At 46.6% G+C, this 21,768-nt stretch overlaps 2 protein-coding genes across 3 annotated transcripts; one reads left to right on the top strand and one right to left on the bottom strand.

The window, feature by feature from the left end:
* On the top strand, positions 1 to 11,577 carry Psmd13 (proteasome 26S subunit, non-ATPase 13). Of its 2 annotated transcripts, none has more exons than XM_021264094.2 (13): positions 1 to 188; positions 1,652 to 1,730; positions 4,424 to 4,458; positions 4,544 to 4,599; positions 4,826 to 4,869; positions 5,050 to 5,136; positions 7,416 to 7,587; positions 7,864 to 7,943; positions 8,021 to 8,146; positions 9,655 to 9,717; positions 10,275 to 10,355; positions 10,495 to 10,611; positions 11,033 to 11,577. In XM_021264094.2, exons 1-13 carry the CDS (start codon positions 94 to 96, stop codon positions 11,210 to 11,212), a joined length of 1,215 nt encoding a protein of 404 aa, XP_021119753.1. In that variant the 5' UTR covers positions 1 to 93; the 3' UTR covers positions 11,213 to 11,577. The 2 variants fall into 2 exon arrangements, with proteins under 2 accessions (XP_021119753.1, XP_004851821.1); XM_004851764.4 differs by having other exon boundaries at positions 11,117 to 11,577.
* Positions 11,578 to 11,881: 304 nt separating this feature from the next.
* On the bottom strand, positions 11,882 to 13,073 carry LOC101696752 (cytochrome c oxidase subunit 8B, mitochondrial). Its single transcript, XM_004851760.4, has 2 exons — positions 12,894 to 13,073; positions 11,882 to 12,044 (listed from the first exon to the last, which is right to left on the bottom strand). The coding sequence occupies exons 1-2, from the start codon at positions 13,002 to 13,004 to the stop codon at positions 11,943 to 11,945; spliced, it is 213 nt and encodes a 70-aa protein (XP_004851817.1). The 5' UTR covers positions 13,005 to 13,073; the 3' UTR covers positions 11,882 to 11,942.
* Positions 13,074 to 21,768: the final 8,695 nt, after the last annotated feature.

Consider the following 21,768-nt stretch of genomic DNA (forward strand, 5'->3'; position numbering starts at 1 on the left):
TGTGCAGCGAGGGAAGTGAGTGAGCACTTCCGGCCGCCATCCCTGCCCAGGTGACGTTTCTGTGTTGTTTCTGGCTTGCACTTTCTTGCTATCATGAAGGATGTACCGGGCTTCTTACAGCAGAGCCAGAGCTCCGGGCCCGGGCAGGCCGCCGTGTGGCACCGTCTGGAAGAGCTCTACACAAAGAAGTGAGTACCGAACCGAACCGAGGGGACCCAGACAGGGGGACGCATGGACTGGAATCGGAAAGGGCAGAGACTTGTGGGGAGAGGGGATCGGCTGGGCAGAGAGGGTCTGAGCTACCCTCAGGGTCGAAGCTGCGGAAGAAGGGCGACAGACCGCGAGGTCTAAGAGCACTGTTGTAGCCAGGGTTTGGAGGTCACTGTTCTCTTGCCCAGGGGCTGTGTATGAAAGGATTTTAGCCCGTGATTCAGTCAAGCAAGCACACTTTTGCTCCAGGTTGCCACCTTTTTGGGAAACAGGTCCTAGTGACCTGTACCCAAGTCGCAGTGTGACTCCATCTCCAGTTGTCTTTCACACGGGCTAGGCCCCAGAAACCAGAGGCCAGTGCAGGTTCTCAGTTGATTCTGGAACCCACTGCTCTCGCTTTCTATTGCATTTCATATTGAGCTTTCTGCCCCTGGAGAGATCTCAGAGTTTGGGTTTATTATACACAGGGTGAACTTAAGAACAATTATAGATTGCTAGCATTTAGAACTGTCCCGCGGTACAATAGACCTCCTGCGGTAACTCCCTGTTAACAATGGGGCTTTTAGCGTAGAACCTTTTATACGGGCATTCACAGTTTTTAATGATGTTTAGCAGTCTTCCTTTTTTTTTTTTTTTTTTTTTTTTTTTGGTACCGGGGATCTAACTTGGGTCCTTGCGCTTGCACAGCAGGCGGAGAAACCACTGAGCTAAATCCCCGACCCGCAGTCTTCCTTTCTTTTAGCAGTTTTTGAAAGAAAATTCTTAGTATTTGGCAAATGATTGCTTGTGTTGGGTAGCACTTTGTATTTTTCAAAGCATTTTATCTGCATTATTCAATATTTGGTTTTTTGAGTGGAGAGTTCTAGAAGTTTTATGTATTAGTTTATTTCATCTTTCATCCCATTCGCAGATGAGGAAACTGAAGCTGTTTCCTTGGCTTCCCTGAGATACTCAGCTAAAGAGAGCCTAGATTTCATTAGAGCTATATAATTCCAAAATTCTTTTGGGGGGGGCGGGTACCGGGGATCGAACTTCGGTCCTTGTGCTTGTGAGGCAGGCGGCGGAACCACTGAGCTAAATCCTCGGCCCCCCATTCCAAAATTCTTATTTCCACTGGCGCCTCACAACGTTTGAAGCAGTCTAGAAACTGAAGCATAGAGAAGATAAATGAGCTCAGGTGACATAACCATTGAGTAGCAGACTTGGAAAAGAACTTAGAGGCCAGGGATTTAGCTCAGTGGTTCCACCGCCTGCCTCGCAAGTGTGAAGTCCCGAGTTCGATCCCTGGTACCAATGGGAGGGGGAGAAACTCAGATTTATTATTATCTGCTTTAGCACTCTGCACTTAACAGTAGATATTGGTAGGTATTTGTTTGATGGGACCATCAAGACTGAAGATATCTATATTAGTTTATGGGTCTGAAGTGCCTTTGTTTTTCAGGTTATGGCATCAACTGACACTTCAGGTCCTTGATTTTGTACAGGACCCATGCTTTGCCCAAGGAGATGGTCTCATTAAGGTAAATAATTTATCATGCTAGGTCAGATTATATGAATATGGTCAAGAATTTTTTGAAATAATGGATGGACTTTATGATAATAATAAACCACACCTATTCATCAATCAACTTTGTATGAGAAGCTGTTGTAAGCACTTTACATATTTACTCTTATTCTTCATAGCAGTATTGGGAGGTAAGTACCACATTTACCTTTTTCTTTTATGTTGAAGCAAACATAAGAGGTTAAATAACTTACCATAGGTCACAGCTAATAAGTCACAGAAGACCATTCAAACACAAAAATTCTGATTTCTAAAATTCCAGGCTACTGGTAGAACATGTGCTTAGCTTGTATCAACCCTGGGTTACATTCCCAACATCACCAAAACAAAAAAAGATGCCAGGTAAAGTGATGTTCACCTCTAATTTCAGCTACTCAGAAGGCTGAAGCAGGATGATCATGAGTTTTAGGACAACCTGAACAACATAATGAGATCTTGTCTCCCCAAACTAAAAAATTCTAGCCTTAAAAATAAAAAAAGTGCTTGGATATCTTTTTGTTCATTAACTTGCTTTGTTTTTATTTTCTATTCTTTTGGTAAACTTTTTTGTAAATTGAAAGTTCACAGTCTGTCATGGGGTGAAGCAGGGTATAGAGCAGTGATGGCGAGTCTTTTAGAGCTTTCAATGATACAAATAGCCTTCTGAGGCACACATGCCATCGGTTCACCACCACTGGTACAGAGGATTGCCATGGGGACCTTTAGGTAGCTCCCCTCAGTTCTCGCTCCCCTCCCTTAGCCATGGTGATTTTGCTTGCCCAGACAGATCTGTCCTGAGTAGTGTAGAAGACAGAGCACCTTTTGTACTTTGCTTGAAGGTGGTGGGATGGAGGGGATTTGGTAATATCATGTGCCTTTATAATAGATCACTTTTAGCATTTTGCTAACAGAAAAATTCACTCTCTCCCAGCCTTACCCAGATTCCCTGACATGTTCCTAGAAAGCCTTCTCTTTGAAGTCTTTCCTTAAATCTTACTCTTTGATGCCTTTCTCAGATTTTGAATGGATCAAAGATTAATATATGCGTTGACTAATAACTAGCTTGTGATTATAGCTTAAGATCTTTCTCTGAATATAGTACAGTGAAGCTCACTACTTTACTACCCAACCTCTTGGGCTTGTAAGATTTTCTTGTGGTTTGTACCCATTGATTTGACATTTTACTATCCAAAAGAACTTGTAATCATCTATAAGCCTAAAGATTTTGCTGAATGTTTTGTTTTCTGGATTATGTGGAAAATGACAAATGAGACAGGTCTTAATACTTATTCCCCAGGGTTCTACATCATAGTAGTATATATTCATAATTGTTTATCTCTGCTTTTTTTTTTTTTAAGTAACTTTTCCATATATGCCAAAGTGTTCAACTTCATGGTAATGGGACACTCAGGTCAACAGATTTAAGTTTACTTTGTAATGGGGGAAAAAAAGCCTTTAAAATAGTTGAAACCCAGCACACATAGATGCAAGTTGGATAGTATTCATGAATTTACAGTCTCCAGAAGTTACAGATTCTGAATTTAGTAGGCTTCTTTCTTTAGATAACCCCATAAATTATGAGGTATCTGAAAAATTGAAACAGTTCCTCTTAATGAGGAAGAAGATATCTTTTATCACGTCAAGTTCTTTTTTTTTTTTTTTTTTGGTACTGGGGATCAAACTTGGGTCCTTGCACTTGCGCAGCAGACGGCAAAACCACTGAGCTAAATCCCCGGCCCTAAGAAGATATCTTTTAAATAGTCCCTTGTCATGAAAAGGCCTGTGTGCCAGGTATAAATTGCCACAGGGACATTTCTGTCCCTCTACCTCAAAACCAAGACAAGACTGGTCTCCCTCAGTCTCCTTTGTGGTCCTCTGCCTCAGGGATGTCTGCCCTTGTTCAGCCCTGCTTTTAGGGCAGAGACCAGTTCTCTGTCTCCCACTGTCTGTGTCCTTTAGAAGGACTCCTGAAACTCAGTGCAAGTTGTTTCTGTCTGGAGTGTCCTTCTCTCACCGGCCCCCTCTCCCACGAAGACTTCATTTCTTGAAACACAATTGTCACTGCTTTGGAAATAACTTTTGAAACCCCTCCCTTTGGCTCACCTACTGATATGCCTTCTTTCTCTTGTTCTTAAAGTCACAGTATTATTCATTCATTTGTTCACAGACTTTTCCCTGTCCCAGAACTCCTTGAAGGTTCAGTGTTTGCCTCACACATTCTGTGCCTGTGGTACCTGGCCATGGGGTATGAGGAAGTGCTCAAATGTGTATTGAGTGACTGAAAAATTTGGTGAAAGGATATAATTAGCCTATAGCCTTCTTAAGTTGAAGAAGTGAACATTTCAGGCTGATGGTCTGTTGTACTTGGGTACCTTGGACAAATAATGTAGGATTTCCTTTTCAGAACATTCTTACAGGTCAGTGTTCTAATTCCCCAGAGCTAGAAAGAAGCCCAGCTTTCTTTACTAATCTGTCAGTGATCATTTATATGAACTTAAATAAGCCCTGCTGTGGGCCTCCTCTCATTGAGCCAACATTTATGCAGTGCTTACTATGTGATGGGCAAACTCATAGCTTGATAATATTCACATTGCTTCTCTAACTGAAAATAGTGTTTGGAGTCTGATTTTGTAGAATCCTATGCTTACTCTCCATGTTTTGGTTCTACAGCTTTATGAAAACTTCATCAGTGAATTTGAACACAGGTAAAACCCTTTTGCCAGTTTTTCACTTTGAAAATGCATGTGTTGGTATTCTTTGATATTCAAAAACTGGTGGTTTTTATTTCAGAGTGAACCCTTTGTCCCTGGTAGAAATAATTCTTCATGTGGTTAGACAGATGACTGGTAAGCGTCACTTTGCTTTACAATGGAGCAGTTCTAAATGGTAGTTAGAATGGTCTTGAAATATAACTTAATTGAATTAAAATATAATTTGATAGAAAAGATCAGATTCTGAATAATGTTTTTATTATACTTATTGTCTAACCCTAAAGATTGTCTTCCTTAAAGATGTCTTGGCTGGTAGAAACCAGCTATTGGAGTTCTTCTGACTTTGTTCTTTCTCTTCTAGATCCCAATGTGGCTCTTACTTTTCTGGAAAAGACTCGCGAGAAGGTGAGTGTAAAATTTGAATAACACCTTCTGGAATGTGTAGTTTACAGTTTTTATTCATACTTTTTTTTTTTAGAAACTGTGTGTCTGCCATCATTATAGTTAAGTCAGCACACAGGTAGTGCTTACTTTGCAAGTGCGCTGCCCACATTTCTGAGGTTCCATGTTTTTTGATGTCTTCAGGTGAAAAGTAGTGATGAGGCAGTGATCCTGTGTAAAACAGCAATCGGAGCTCTAAAATTAAACATCGGGGATCTACAGGTTACAAAGGTGAGATCACCATAACACAGATTTATCTTTAGCTTAAAAAAGTAACGTGTTTTTTTTTTTTTTTTTTGGTACTGGGGATCAAACTCAGGTCCTTGCGCTTGTGAGGCAGGCAGCGGAACCACTGAGCTACATCCCCGGCCCAATGTGTTCTTTTTTAATTGTGTATTTTAAAATATTTTTAAGTTGCAGAAAAATTGCAAAAGCAGCACAAAGAACTTTCATATCTCTAACCCACATTCCTCGGTGTTTACATTTTACCACTTTGGTCGCATTCTGTATGTTTTTCAAAACCATTTAATAGCAAATGATTTTGCTTTTATAATGCCAGCGTGTGGCTACAGTTTGGTTGTCCAGTCAGAACTCCACGTAGCCTCAGCTGGTCCAAAGCACGTGGCTTCACTGACTAAGGGAGCCCCTCAGCACTGGCAGGTCATATGCTGCTCCTCCAGCTACTCTTTGCCTCCTAAATTATTGGAGCTGCCTGTCTTATTTGGGAGTCAGATGTCTATAGGAGTGGCAGTGAGGCCACCACATGTGGTCAGTCTACTTTGTTTAGCAGAGTGTAAGGGTTAAAGATATTCACGTTCTTGTCCTAAAAAATACTTTTTATTGATGTTTCCCGGTCCTAGCTCATATGCATGCTTAACTATTTTTTTTTCTGAAATATTTGAGACACACTAAAAACTGTAACACACTATGGGGAATGCTTTAACAAGGACCCTTGTGCTGCAGCTAGCTGCTCAGGAGCAGAGCATCACACACACGGGCAGACACTGCCTTCCCCCCAGACCCCTCCCCAGCATGGCCCTGGCAGCCATGCTTCCTTATGCACTTTCGATGGATAGGCATGTGTAACTCCAGGCAGTGCTGACATGTCTGAGCAGTTTGTTTTCACTCCAACGTGGTGTTTCATTATATGCTTCACAATACATGGGTGTGGTCAAAATATATGGTGAATGTTTAGTTTTCTTTTTTCAATTTAAAGTAAAAGATTGCCATTGATTCCCCTCTTTCAACACACTTATCCCATCATTCTTGACACTCTTGGAAGCAGGAAGGACTCTTGGGAAGTCCTCTTTCATAAGTGTCTACAAGGTGTGATCAAAACTGGTGAATGCTACCAGGTGTGGCTGTGCATGGCTATAATCCCAACACTTGAGATCACAGAAAGATCACTGAGTTTGAGGCCTGCATGGGCTACAGAGTGAATTCAAGGCCAGCTTGAACTACATAGAGAGACCCTGTATTCAAAAAAAAAGAGGGCCAGGGATTTAGCTCAGTGGTTTCGCCACCTGCTGCACAAGGACCCAAGTTCGATCCCCAGTACCAAAAAAAAAAAGAGTGTTGAACGCTGCTGCCAGGTGCCATCCAACAGAAAGGCCGGCTCATAAAAACAATGGTGTGCTCATCCACTTTATTCACTAGACCTGGCACCATGGAACTTCTGGCTCTTCCCTAAAGTCAAAATGACCGTGAAATGTAAGCATTTTGAATCAATTCAAGATACTGAAACAGCCAGAGAAGTGCAACTAAAAAACTTACAAGGACTTCCAGAAGTGCTTCAGAATGTGGCAAAGCAATGGGATAAGTGTATTTGAAGCAACAAGGAGTATTTTAAGGGGGATGAATGGCAATGTGTCTTTTCTTTAATACATTTTTTAAAATTTAAATATTCACTATATTTTTTAATCACACCTTGTAAGTGTCTGGTCTCCTGTGGAGAGATTTAGGTTTGTTTGGTTTTTTTTTTCTGTTACAAACAGTCCCTGTGTTAGCATTGGATCTAGGTTATTTTTTCTATTACAAACAATGCTCAAATTAGCATTTCTGTGCTTGTTCCCTGCATATGTGAGCAGAGTCTCACATGTGCAAACATGCACTCCTGAATACTGTATCCTCGGTACTTGGTACTTTCACACTCTTGTGTCTTGCTGATCTAGTGGGGGTGGAATGGCATCTTGTTGGTGCTTTTCATTTCTCAATCCATTCATACCATCACTTCTGTAATTGACTGTTGCTGTCTTTCACCCCTTTTTCTAGTGTATTCTGACTGATTTATGTTTTTATGTTCCCTAGGTCACTGTCCTTTGTGGGGTTACATGTGCTATGGATATCTTTTCCAATGTGTATCTTGTCTTTGTACTTTTTTCTGTGTTTTGGATGAACTGAAGTTTTCCATTTTAATGTAGGCACATTTATCATTCTTTGCATTTGCAGCTCATGCTCTTTACTTTTTCATTACTTTAAACTCTCTAAGATGGTTTTGCTCCTGTACTTAGGAAACGATTGAAGACGTTGAAGAGATGCTCCACAACCTCCCCGGCGTGACATCGGTTCACAGTCGTTTCTATGATCTCTCCAGTAAATACTATCAAACAATTGGGAACCATGCTTCCTACTACAAAGATGCTCTGCGGTTTCTGGGCTGTGTTGACATCAAAGATCTACCAGGTAACTGTGGGCATTGGATTCTTGTTGCACAGAAGTGGATTCCCCAGATGTGGCAGCTGTGTGGTGCTTGAGGGTATAGGTCTCAGAGCTCACTGAGGTGAAAAGATTTGTTTATGCTTCAGTTTCTACGTCATTTTGTCTCCAGTTTTTTAATTCAGAGGATAACAAGGTGATTCCTCCTCCCTGCCACTTCTTTGCTTTTGTCATGTAAGCTTTCTTGAAGCCAGACAGGACTGGTTGTGGTGACAGATGTGACTGGGTATGTCATTGCCTTAGTTTCAGAGCAGCAGGAGAGAGCCTTTACACTGGGGCTTGCAGGACTTCTCGGCGAGGGAGTTTTTAACTTTGGAGAGCTGGTAAGTTGGCCATGAGGCAGATTCCTTGGGGCGTGGGGTGCCTGGCTGTTTGCCAACTGACTGTCTCCATCCTATAGCTCATGCACCCTGTGCTTGAGTCACTGCGGGCCACCGACCGGCAATGGCTGATTGACACCCTCTATGCCTTCAATAGTGGCGATGTGGACAGGTTCCAGACTCTGAAGACTGCCTGGGGCCACCAGGTGGGTCCTACCTGCCCCAGCCCCTTGTTGATGCCTACATTGGTCCGTTTATCCAGTAAGTGTTCCCTGAGTCCTTTCTTGCACACAGCAGGCACCTAGAAGGCCCTGGCATGTAGGGCCCTTCGTCTGTGTTGGCTTGAGGGTGGCATAGGACTCCTGCAAGGAATGAGTGAAGAAACTGGGAAGAGCGGAGAAAAAGGAGACTCTTAGCTTGTTTGCTCGACCAGAGGCCTGTGTGTCACCCTGAGCAGACAGTTGGAGGGAGCGAGAGAAGGGGGAGGCAAGAGGGGTCAACACAGCGGGAGGGAGGGAGGGCAGTCAGCCCTGGGAGGTGGTGAGGGCAATGCAGTGCACTGGGACCCGCTCAGGGAAGGAGCCGTGGGCTGGGAGCGAGCTAGAAGTGCTGAATGGCAAGACTGCTTTGTTTGGGTTTTCTTTGGTACCGGGGATCGAACTCAGGTCCTTGTGCCTGTGCAGCAGGCGGTGAAACCAATGAGCTAAATCCCTGGCAAGACTGTTCTTTTTTAAATGAAATTATTAAAAGCAAATGCTGCTAAAACTTTAACTGTGGTAGCAATTATGGTCATGTTCTGTTTTCATGCTTTTCTAAAATTTTCAGTTCTAAAGTTTAAGACACATTTATAAAATTCATATATGATAGAGTGGTTAAGGTATAGGTGGAGGGACTATGAAGAGACAGAAAATACCAGATCCAGCCAGACCTCATGTTATTCTGGTTATGTATTGATATCTCAGCAAAATATGAGAGCCATGCACGGTGGAGCACACTTGTCTCAGCTGCTCTGAAGGCTGAAGCAGATCCCCTGAGACCAGCCTAGGCAACATAAAGAGACCTTGTCTCAAAAAAACTAACAAAATGGAGGCCGGGGATTTAGCTCAGTGGTTTCGCCACCTGCTGCGCAAGCGCAAGGACCCGAGTTCGATCCCTGGTACCAAAAAAAACAAAAAAACAAACCTAACAAACAAAGAAAGCTGTGTAGTCATAGCAATTTGAAGGAAGACAGGAAATTCAGAGGTGAATATTAGCAGTGCTTATCCAGTATCCACAGTAGGACTGTCCCTGTCACCCTGTCAGGGATACCCATCAGTTAGGAGTTTCTCACATTCTCTTCTGGTTTAATTCTGTCTTCGTAGAAGAGCCCTCCAGTTCACCTGCACGGAGAAATCATGCAGGTCTCACAGAGTATGTGTTCTAGTTCTCATAACTGAGTGATTTTTGTTTGTTCGAAATTAATCACTTGCTCTTTGGATTCAGTAAAGCCCCTGATGTGTAGGGATCCTCAGAGTGGCTGCACTTAACAGATAGGGCCACCCAGGACCTCCCGGGGCCTATCCTTTCTTGATGGCGCCTTGGGTCAAGAGGGTCTCTAAATCCCTCATGGTGTTCGTGACATCAGTGCATATCTTTTATCTGGATTCAAAGCCCAGGTTAGGCAGCTGACAAGCACAAATATAGGTGACATTGTCTGTCTTTCTGCACTTCACAGCCTGACTTAGCTGCCAACGAAACCCAGCTTCTGCGGAAGATTCAGTTGTTGTGTCTAATGGAGGTAAGAAGCACCCAGGAGCTCCATCTTTTCTGAGGGAACAACTTTTTCCCTAACCAACCCCCTACCTCCTCTCTGCTGCCACTGCCTTTTTCAAGTTTGTATTTTGGAAAGCCGCCCTCAGGCAGGGCCCCTTTGGCCCCTTGAGCTGGAAAGGCTGCCCCTTCCTGCCCTGACACAGTTGACCTGGTGCTTCTCCCTCCTGGCCTCTGTCCTCCCCTGCAGAGTATGAGCTTCTGAGGAGGTGGAGCCTGACTTTCTGGCTCCCGACAGTGCCCTCTGCACTTGAGGGACTTGGTAGCCTCAGCTGCCTGTTCGTGGAATGAGTAATGACTATTGTGGAGGATTCATGTAAAGCTATTTTCACCTGTAACCTTCTTCTCTAAGCTTTGAAAGCTTGCTCTTAGTAAGATAAGGCTAACACCAAGGAAACTTCAGTATATAGGGTACTAAGAAGATGATCTTGATTTTCAGAGCAAGTATTTACAAAAATATCCTTACCAGTCAGTTCTCTGACCATTTTTATGTGGAAAAATAGTTAATGAACATGTTTTTTTCAGATGACTTTCACACGACCTGCCAACCACAGACAGCTCACTTTTGAAGAAATTGCCAAAAGTGCCAAAATCACAGTGAACGAGGTACAGTACTGGGACTTGAGGTGTGGAGCTGAGGCCTCTGAATACTCAACCCCACATTGTCCAGGCAATGGGAGAAGCAGCGTTCGGTCTGCAGAAGCCACTGGGGTCAGCTCTTTCACCTGAGCCTCTCTCTGTGCAGGTAGAGCTGCTGGTGATGAAGGCACTCTCGGTGGGACTGGTGAGAGGCAGCATAGATGAGGTCGACAAGCGAGTCCACATGACCTGGGTGCAGCCCCGCGTGCTAGATTTGCAGCAGGTGAGGTGGTGGCTGGGCCCCTGGCTTACCTGTGTGGGGTTGGGGTTGTGTCTGGGTCTTGGTTTCGCATGGACCGAGGCCATCCAGGAGGAAGGGATCACCTGACCTAGGTGTGGGGAATGGATTACTGCTGTAGAACTGAGGGGTTTTCTGGGAATGTAGCTTGATGCAGGCTTGTGGTCTGAGCCCTATGCTGAGAAGCTTACTAGGACAACAGTGCTGATTGTGCCAGTGATGCCTTTTAATCTTAAAATTGGTAGTCTGATAAAATATGTTCCTGGTTTTATGATTTGAGCTGAAATCCATCTTATGTTTGCTGGAAATTTAACCCTGTGGATTTCCTCTCTTCATGCCTGTTCTTCAGTTCAAGTTTTTAGACTATCTTGTGGTAAGGACTGACTGACGACCCCATTTCTCCCAGCCCAGCTCTGCGGTTCACAGTGCTGCTCCATTGGCTTGTGACCCTACGTGTCCTAATGCCTCTCTGGTCCTGATTTGCCTGCAGATCAAGGGGATGAAGGACCGCCTGGAGTTTTGGTGCACAGATGTGAAGAGCATGGAGATGCTGGTGGAGCACCAGGCCCATGACATCCTCACCTAGTGCCCGGTGCCCTGCAGCCCAGCCCCACCCAAGAGGCCTTTCCGTGGCCTCTGAAACTCAGTAGTAGAGATCTGCACTGGGTTGAGGGAGTTGGACCCTTGTGGGAGTAGAGACTCTTTTTGCTTTGAAAGCAGAACTGTTGTTGTTGGGGACTGGACCCTGGCAAAAGGGCCCTTTATGGGTTGTCTCATAGCCTGTGGTGGCCTTGGGTGATGAAGGAGGGTGGGAGCATGACCAGGAAGGGACGCCCTCTGCTCTGCAGAGGACATGCACCCCAAGGTGGGTCCTCATCCACATCTGCCTGTGTGGACATCCTTTTAGATGTGGTACAAGAACGTTCCTGTAATAAATGCCTTTTCATTCTGTCTGTGGGCCTGTCCTTGGGCTTAGCTTCAGGCCAAGCCTGTGCCTGTGGAACTTAGGGCTGCCCCCTCCCTTCCCACCATACTCAGGAGTAGGACAGAGGCCAGCACTTCACCACCCCTTGTGCCCACTGGTACCTTCTCAAACAAGCATCTACGCCCTTGCCCCTCACAGCATTCGGATAGGCAGGCATTTGTGTGCCCCAATGCCTGCATGTGCCAGCTGGGGAACAGCCGGGTGCTGGAGCCACATGAGGTCCCTCAGTACCTTGGCTGGGAGTGAGGACCTGAAGAATCAACAAGAGCAGCAGGTGGAAGGGGGTTTAATGTGATCTTTCAGGGCTGTGCCCTGTGGGTCTGTAAGGCCTTCATGCTACGGAGCTCTTCTTGTAGCCCTCCAGGTGGGTCAAGACCCAGCTCGCAGGAACCAGGAAGCTGATGAATATGGCTGAGATCCCCACTGCCTGCTCCTGATGGAGGAAAGCACACATGAGTCCACTGGTTGAGGCCTAACCAAACACATGTCTAGAGCTGGAGACAAACTGCCCCGGCCCACATTTGACCAGTTATCTCCAGCAAGCTCAGTCCGTCTTCAGGCCTCTGCTGGAGTGAGCAGTATCCTCTATTGTCAGGGAGCCCTAGTAAGAGTAAGAGAGACAGACTGGGGGACTGAGGGGCAGAATATGGCCTTGAGCTTGGCCTGAAATCCTTCTATCGGGCTAAGCCTCCAACAGGACAGAAGCACACATACATCCTGGCTCCCTGCAGCTGTGTATAAGGGTGCTGAGACTTGACCCACGTCCTCAGCAGGCCAGTGTCCAAGGCACCAGTCAGTTCCTCACAGCTCTAGAAAACCTTCCTGGCTGGAGCCCAGGCCTTCTTGGCCTCAGAAATTTAAGAACAGATGTGGCCTTAAAACTGAGCTTAGTCTGGATTTTCATCTTAGTTACCTGACCTTGAGCAAATGACCTAGACATTTATACTTTAAAAAACAGGCACACTTCTTGCGAGTCCACTGCTGACCTCGGCTTAGGCTTCCACCCCTCAGCAGCCCCACTGTGCCGTGTTAGTGAAGCCAACTGATAGACCCTCTCTCCTCAGGGTCACCACTGGCTGTTACTGGAGGTGACAGGCCTGGAGAGAAGACCCCTGCCCCACTGTGGCTCTTAGGAGCCTGTCCTGTGGGTGATAGTGTTAGGACCCCTTTCCAGGCAGACTGCACCGTAGCTGACCCACGCCCACAGCTGCCTCCCTCTCAGCCTGGACTTCTGTGTGGTCCCAAACCCAGGATGGCCACTGTGGTCTCCAAGGTCACTTACCATAGGGGAGGTGGGGGTTCTGGCTGGCTTGGCAGAGACGTGGGCCTTGGGAAGCACCCAGCACCTCAGGGGGGCTTGGAGCAGCTGCGTGGTGGAGGCCAACCTCAGCATAGCTCAAGCTGAGCTTCCTGAGTCCCCACTGGGTGCCCTGGATGTCCTCTGCTCGATGGGGCACTAGAGTTTTTTTATAGCTGGAGGAGGAGCTGCAGCTGTCCCCCTGTCATGGGGCCTGGCAGAAAGTACACATGCTTGGAACTGGGAGAGGTCCGGCTTGGCATACTGGCTCTGCTGTGACCTCGAGGGGCTCCAAGTCCCTTGTGGGGTGTTTTCTGGGTAGGATTCTACTCTGCAAAAAAGGACCTCAGTGGAGCTGATGCAGGGCAGTCAGTCAGGCTTCAGACACAAGATGGAGGAAGTGACAGACGTCAGAAGTGGACCTCAAATCTTGGGTATCAGCTGGCAGTGTCAAGCACAGCTGCTGTGGGAGTCTAGTTCTCGAGGCATGATGACACACACTTGTAATCCCAGCACTCTGGGGTGTTGAAGCGAAGGATAAGCTGGACCCCAGCCTGGGCAACTTCGTGACTTAGCAAGACTTTCAAAGTACAGATAAGAAAGAGCCAGGGCGTACTGCAGTGCAAAGGTCCTGGGCTCAATCCCCAGTGCCCCCCCAATCTCTAACTAACAGATTCTCCACAGTCCCTAGCTTTCCCATTCTTAAACAGTGCCCTACCCCTGCAGCCCTGAGTCCCTGGAGCCTGCTGGCAACCTGAGCAGGCGGCCACGGTCCTGTGAATGGTAAGTGACCGTAGCTTGGGCTGCAGAGGAACAAAAACGACAAAGTTCAGCAGATGTTTTCTGAGTGCCACCTTGGGGGAGGGAGTGCTGTATGACCTCAGACCCTGCCCTGACCAAGACACCGAGGGCTGGACATGCCGGGCCATGCGACTCAAGTCCTCAGGCCACAGGCTTCAGAGCTCCCACTTGCTCTCGCTTCTGCAGACAGTGGGTTTTACCCTGCCACCAGCAAAAGGTACTAGTAGGTCTGCCTTCCTGCTCTCTGGGAGGCTGTCTCACACCTTCTCGTGGTGCAAAGCCCATTCCCCACGCTACTGTGGGCCTGCCTGCACTGCCCCAGGGCAGCAGCCTGTGCCCTCTGTCCACTACCACCAAATCCAAAGGTCTTTTCTCAGGCACTATCTCCAGTCTTGCTCTCCTTAGTTGCTGATTTTCCTCCCACTTTGTGCAGCCCCTGCCTGGCCTCCAATGGCCCCAGGCTCCTCCAGACCTCATCTGGCCCTGGTCCAGGCAGCATTGACACTCCCAGGTGTCAAGTCATGATCTCTGGGTCTATTAACCACTGACCTGTCTCCCCACCTATGGTCAAGTTGCTGAGTCCCTGCAGTGCTTTCTTTCCCTAGTTCCCCTCCACAGAGCAGGAGCCTCTGCTCCCTCTGGACTTCACACTCCACATCCCACCACCAACAGAGTCATACTCCAGGGGATCAGCTCACCAGCCTCCCCAAATCCTGCCTCAGATGTCTTCTCCACACACAACAAGGGCTATCCTTGTAGAGCCATCAGCTCCCTCTGCTCCACGTCCTGCAACAGACTCCACTCACCACTCACCTCCTCCATGGGCCTGAAGCCAGGATGACCTGGCTCCCTTTTTGCACAGCACACCACCCAGGCTGGTGCCTTTGTCCAGACAATCTTCTCATTTTCTCAGGCATTTCTTAAGATCATTAGGCTTTGTTTAAATGAAATCTCAGATATATCTTGTTCTATTGTCTGCTTCCCTAGCTGGAATAGAACCCCATGAGGGTAAGGATCCTGGTGTCCACCCACCACTGAATCTTAGTGACCTAGAACAGTATAGCTTAGCAGAGTTTTCAGTGTTGCACAGCCAGCAATGGATGGCTGAATGGATAGATGGATGGATTGGATGGATAGATAAATTGATGAGTAAATGGGTGATGGAGTGGATGAGTGTATAAATGGATGAGTGAATAGGCAATGAGTGGGTATAGGTAGATGGGTGGATAAATGGTTAGGTGGGTGGATGGATGGATGGCTAAGTGGATAGATGAATGAATGGATGGTTGTATGGATGGATGGAGTGAGTAAGTGAATAAGTGTATGGATGGATGAGTGAACAGGTGGAAAATTGGAAAGGTGGATATAAGGGTGGATAAAATTTCCATCATACACTGGACACTGTGCTAAACTTGGGGAATATAGAGCAGTCAGACATGAGACCAAGCTGCAGGAAGGCACTCCACCATCAGAATGACCCAGGACCTTGTCCTGACAGTGATGAAAGCCACACCCCAGAGGGTGCTCTTCATTTTCAGACAAACTGGTATAGGCCCAAGCACAGGATAGCATCTAGCCACACCAGGCATGTAGCCCTCAGCCTTGTCCACGTTTGCACTCCAGACTTGGCCCTAGTCACCATCCTCATGAGGGACAATTTTACCCTTATTGGTTTGTTTAGAAATGACAAATTGAAAATATGAATCCATTTCACTGGGAAAATGACTTGACTTTTGTTCTTCCTTGGAAGCCAAATTTTCTCCCCAGTATGACTCCTTCCTGGGCTCTCCACCACCTGCCAGAGCAGGCCAGGCAGCCTTCCTGGGAGCCAAGTCCTGGGAGGCCAGAGGAGGAAGGTTCCTGAATGTTATCTCCAGTACCATTGGGCTTCTGATGCCAGCCTCAGGCCCTGGGGAGCTCTGCCCGCCTCCATTATAATCCCTTCCGCCTGAACCTTTAATTACACCCTTGGGGTCCAGCTCGGCAGGATAAGGCTGTGGACCTGAGGTTTGTTCATCAAACCATTCCACCTGGCATTGCTCTTTCCACAGATGAGTCCTCCTGCCCCCACAGGCCTGCCTCTGGAGGTGACCTCCATCTCTGCCACCTAGGCTTGGATAGGTGGGGCGCAGGTGGCATAGAAGTCCACAGCACTCGAGGGCATCTGGCTTCCAAACAAGAAGGAGACACTGCTGGGAAGAGACCTCCCAGGTTCCCTTATGCCCAAGTGACCACCCCAGCTGGGACCTCCAAGCCCCTTCCCCTCCCCCAGGCCTGCCAACCTCCCTGACCATCCAGAATTTTCCAGGCACCAGACAGCCCTCCCTGGGCTGCTGACGGCAGCAGTGAGCCCTGGGCCTCCCCCTAATTTGCCCATTGGTCCCAATATTGAGCCTCTGGGTGAGACCACTCCTCTGGAGACCCCTGCTGGCCCCTTACCCCAAGACCTGGGCCTTCTACCCTAAGGTTTGCTTTTCACTGGAAGAAAAACAGTATTCTGGGCTGGGGATTTAGCTCAGGGGTTCCACCGCCTGCCTTGCAAGCCCAAGGTCCCGAGTTCGATCCCTGGTACCAAAAGAAAAGAAAAGAAAAGAAAAGAAAAACAGTATTCCCCAGGAGGAGGTGAGGATGACGATGTAGGGGACAGAGTGGGATGAAGGCGTCACGTGGCAGCCAGGGACAGTGCGGCCTGGAGAAGGCCCATCCCGCTGCTCCGGGATGTGAGGGCCTCCCCAGGTGTCTGGTGGACAGAGTGGCTCTGCTGCCAAGGCCCAGCTTCCCTCCCTCCTCCAGCACATCCAGCCCACACCTGTGTACCTGTCCTGGGCATTCTCCCAAGGCCACCCCGCATGCATGCCCCTCACACAGTTGGAGGCCCCATAGCCCACCCCACCCCGATCTGGGTGGACACTGCGGGCACAGGGCACCACCTTGTGTCCAGATGTGGAACCACAGGGTCTCTGGAGAAAGCAGGCAGGTATCAGCACAGAATCGGGGACCCAGGAAGTATGGGCCGTGCAAACATTGGCTGGATCTTCTCACTCCCCTGTCACCACAGGAAACAGGTTTTTAGGGTGTGGCCCCTGGACAAGAACTGGCCAGAACTGAATCAGAAGCTCGGGTGGGCCGGGGTCCTTTACTGCAGGCGCCAGGTGATTCTAATACATACAAGTCTGGGAGTCATTTCAAGTCATAAAACCTTGGTGTGTCATGCCATGCCATTCAAACTGGACAGCCACTTCCAGAAAGATGAAAAGCTCACCCAGCCTCCGGGTGTAAGAGTCAGCCTCTCCCCTTTATCCACAAAATCTCTTATATTTGCCAGCATTTACTGAAACCTGGGTCACAGGTGGAAATCCTGTGGAGGTGTGGTTTTTGGACTGTCCTTGACCTTGGGAGCTTGGCCTCTATCGGAGGCCTGGGCCAGTGGAGATTCAGTGTTCCCCACTGACTGCTCTGTTGGTACAGTGGTGAATATTTGTCAGCTTGGCTGGGCCATGGGGTCCAGAGACTTGGCCACACTTATCCTGAATGTTTCTATGAGGTGCGGCTGGACAAGCCTACCATGTACACTGGTAGACTTTTGCCAAGAGAATGGTCTAGTCACCTGAAGGCTTTAACTGAACAAAGACTGACCTCCCCTGAGCAGAGAAGAACTCTGCTTTCCAACGTCCACAGGCTCAGCACAATGGTAGCTGTGCCCAGGTCTCTCACTGCCAGCTCTGCACCAATTCTAGGTTCTCCAGTTCCACAATCATGTGAACCAATTCCGTAAAAAAAAAGGTCCCCCTCTTCCTCTCGCTCTCCTCTCCTCTCTTCTCTTCTTCTCTTTTTCTCTCTGTCTCTGTCTCTCTCTCTCTTTCTACACACACACACACACACACACACACACACACACACACACACACACAGCTGCTAGTCCTATTTCTCTGCAGACTCCACTGACACCATTGGCAAACAGCCTAAGAGAAGAGAAGCTTTCCTGGCCTTCCTCCTCTGTGATTAAAGTAAGCTTTCATTATGCCTTCCTTCCTTGATGTTCACTGTGTTAGATGATACCCAGTGTACCATGGACATAGCTGCTGTTTTTCTGACTTAATCGGGGGCATCATGGAAGGCAACTGGGAAGATCAGAAAGGCAGGCAAGACCTGGCCAGTGTGTGTGTAGTAGAGGGGGTAGATTCTGGATCTCATGGTGGGCAGAGCCAATAGAGTGCTCACCCAGAGCAGATCTGGGTGAGAGAAGAAGCCACGGTGGCATTGAGCTCTGAAGGCCTGAGAGGCAGTATCTAAGGTGGGGTGGGTGGGCGCCAGCCAGGACATTCTGTGGGCCATACAGGTGGGGAGGGCAGAGCTGCAGGGCAGATTCTGGAGCACAAGACACAAGTGAGGAGAGGAATGCACAGGTGGAAACTCAGCCTGGATGCCTTCCACGTGGAGACGGCATCCAGAGGAGCCAAGTGTCTGAGTGAGATGCCCGGGGAGGTGTGGCGTGCAGAGAGGACAGAGGCCTGGAGAAGCCAGCCAAGGCCAGGGCCGGTGCATTGGGTCCTGGCAGCCACAAGGGCACTAACCATTGGCACTGGCACTCCGGGTCATAAGTGACAATGATGGGAGGATGTGGAGGGGCCAATGGCAGAGGAGAGACCAGGGAGCAAGAGGCAGGGCCAAAACACAGAAGCTTCTCCAGGCAGAGTGCGGGACCCACAGGAAGTGCCATCCTGGGCTGCACGAGGGCCTGAGCCATGGGGCTAGTCAGGGAGCAGAGAGGGGCCCAATGGCCTCAGTGACCACAGCTGGGGACAGCGAAGGGGCAGAAATCATGGTGGGGAGGCCCCAGGACAGAGAAGCACAGGGAGCTTCTCTGAAGGCCAGGGTTGGCCGTGGGGCTGCTGTGATGTGGAGCTTCACTGGCTGGGTTTGCACTTCTCTCCTCCTGGGAAGCACAGCAAAATGTCAGATCAGCTCTGTCCCACTGAAGGACCCTCTCAGGCCTCTTGCCAACCTCCTGGCTGGAGCTGGTCCTCAGAGGGGTGACAGCCCCATCCCCACACTCTGGTGAGCAGTGCTCAGATGCTGAGAGGCCAGCCTGGATCTGCTCCTCTCGACCCTCCTCTCCCACAGCCATAGCCTTTCCTGGCCCTGCTCACCCTGCCACGCTGTTCAGTGTCCTCAACAGGCACTGGCTGCCCCATCAGGGATGCCCCCCAGCCTGTCTTCCATGTAACACTGTTCCCACTGCTCCCCTCCCTGCGCTGGCTCTGTCCCAGGACTGTTCGTTCCTGTGTGGTGCACAGATGCATTCTGCTTATTTCTGCCACCAACTAGGATGTGCAGGGGCTCTTCCATGCTCCGCCGGCCAGAAATAGGATGATGCCAATGGAGGGGCATCACTCCAGGCAACACAGCAAGTACTCACTATGAGGCGGGGACTTTTGAATAGAGTGAAATAAATACAAAATTTTTCACTTTAAATATTTTGACAGTTTTAAGTGCACAATTTAGTGGCACTAATTACATTCAAAATATCCCACAACCATCACAACTATTTACAAAACTCTTTGGCCACCCCAAAGACCCCCTGTCCATTAAGCACAAACATTCCTCACCTCGTCCCTGATAACCTGTGGTCTGCTTTCCAATGCTGGGATTTTGCCTGTTCTGTATATTTGGTACAAACAGATTCATACAATATTTGTTCTTTTGTATCTGGATTATTCCATTTAGCACAATGTCCTCCAGTTCAACTGGGTTGTAGTGTGTGTCAGAATTCCTTCCTCTTTGTGGCTGAACAATACTCCACTGCAGGTTTAGACTTGATCTGTCCACCTGTTGATGGCCATATGGGCTGTCAGCACATTCTGGCTGCTGTGAGTGTTGCTGGTGTCAATGCGAATGCACAATAACCTGCTTGAGCTCCTGTTTTCAATTCTTTTGGGTCTTTTGGGGAACCACACAATTTTTTTGTTTGTTTGTTTGTTTTTTAGATTTTAAAGAGAAAATGCTAAAATGCATTTTATTTTATTTATTTTCCCCATTAAGTTTATTGGTACATTTTAGGTATAAAATACAGTTACATTCATCATTGGGAACTTGTGCCATTACGAGTAGCTTGGTTTTTATTTTTTTTCCCCTTCCCCTGCCCTCCCTTCACCCCCTCCACCCTTCCCTATTTGCAAAGACTTTGTTTCCATTTTTTTCCTTTTCTCATATTTTTTCTTTTCCCTTCTTTCCTTTCCCCTAGCCCTCCCAATTCCCCTGCTCCATTAGACCTTTTCTTCCTATTACACAATATCAATTATACATTTTTTAAATTACAATATCAAGATCTAGGAGACATTACCACAGATTTTACAGAATTTAAAAGGATATAGAAAGCATATTACAAAAATCTTTTTTGAAATAAATTTGACAACTTCTAAGAAGTACATTGGAAGGCAAATAAATGAAACTAACTCTGGAGGAAATATAAAATTTGAATAGCACTTATTAAAGAAAGTATATTCCTAGCTTGAAAACCTACCTATATCACAGCAGGCTCATATACATTTTAACTGATAAATTATATCAAACATTTAAAGCAGAAAAAAGAAGGAACACTTCTCCCCACATTGTAGGAAATCAACATTGTGCTAATCCTAAAACTGGATAAAAATAATAGAAGAAAAAAGTATGAACATAGATAGAAATTTGTTTAACAAAACAAACTTTTAGAAGTCAGATCTGGCAGGATGCAGAAAGTGGTTTTGTTATAGGGATGGCAGTGTTGGTTCAGCATTGGAAGGAAGATCCACCCCCAAAAGTCATCATTTTAACAGAGGAAAGGAGAAAGCCATATGATCCTGTCACTAGTTGGAGAAAAAGTATTGGACTAAATTCTACAGCTGTTCATGGTAAAAGCTATCAGGAGACTAGAAGTAGAACAGAACCTTCTCAACAGATTAAAGACACGTACTCCATACTTCCAGTGAGAACGCCTTATATAAATGGAGAAGATACAATGCTTTCTCCCTAAGGTGGGAAACAAGGGCAGATATGCTTACTCTTCATCTGTCCATTAAACTTTGAAACATAGGCCTAAACCAAAATAGTCTGGCAATAAAATGACACAATTAGGATGGGATTGGCAAGGTAGAAGCAAAATCTTTATATGTAGATGAAATGATCATCTACAGAGAAAATACTAAGAAATCTCTAGGAGCCCCTAGAGCTTGTATTTGAATTTAGCACAATTAGAAAACACAAGGTATATATAAAAATTCAGGTCTGTGTATACTTGCTATAAATGAAGAATTGGAATTGAAATTTAAAAGTTATGTAGGAGTACAAAGGACCTAGAAAAGGAAAAAGAAAAAGAAAAAAAAACATTGCTGGAAGACATTTAGTACCTAATTTTAAGACTTCCTCTAAAGCTACAGTAATCAAGGCAGTGTTAGTGTAAGGAAAGACATATAGATCGAGGGAATAAAACAGAGAATCTAGAAATAGAACCACACATATATGGTCCACTGAGTTTTGGTTTGTTGGGTTGTTTTTGGCACTGGGGATAGAACTCCGGTCCTTGCACTTGCGCAGCAGGCACCGAAACCACTGAGCTAAATCCCTGGCCCACTGAGTTTTGAAAGATTCTTTAACATTAACATTTTATAGAATATAAACTCAATTTAAGAGCAGAGGAAAAGATTGTGTTTTCAGCAAATGGAACCAGAACACCTGATATCCATATATAAAAAATTAACCTCAACCCTTTATTTCCATACATAAAAATAACTTGAAAGGATCTATGAACCTAAATATGAAAGACTAAAACTATAAAACTTTAAGAAGAAATTATAAGGGAAAATGTTTATGAATTTAGGGTAGGCAAGAACTTCCTAGGATACAAAAAACTTGACGTATAAAAGAAAAAAATTGATATATGAGATTCCATTAATATTTAGAACTTTAAATGACATCGTTAAAATGAAAAGTAGTCCTTAAACAGACCATACACAATGCATATAACTTATGACCAGAATATATAAAGAACTCTTAAGCTCATTAATAGACAACCCAATTA

The sequence above is a fragment of the Heterocephalus glaber genome, unplaced genomic scaffold (genome assembly GCF_053883595.1).
Source record: "Heterocephalus glaber isolate CG9 unplaced genomic scaffold, H.glaber_assembly_v1.0 deba00001428, whole genome shotgun sequence".
Classification (NCBI taxonomy): Eukaryota; Metazoa; Chordata; class Mammalia; order Rodentia; family Bathyergidae; genus Heterocephalus; species Heterocephalus glaber.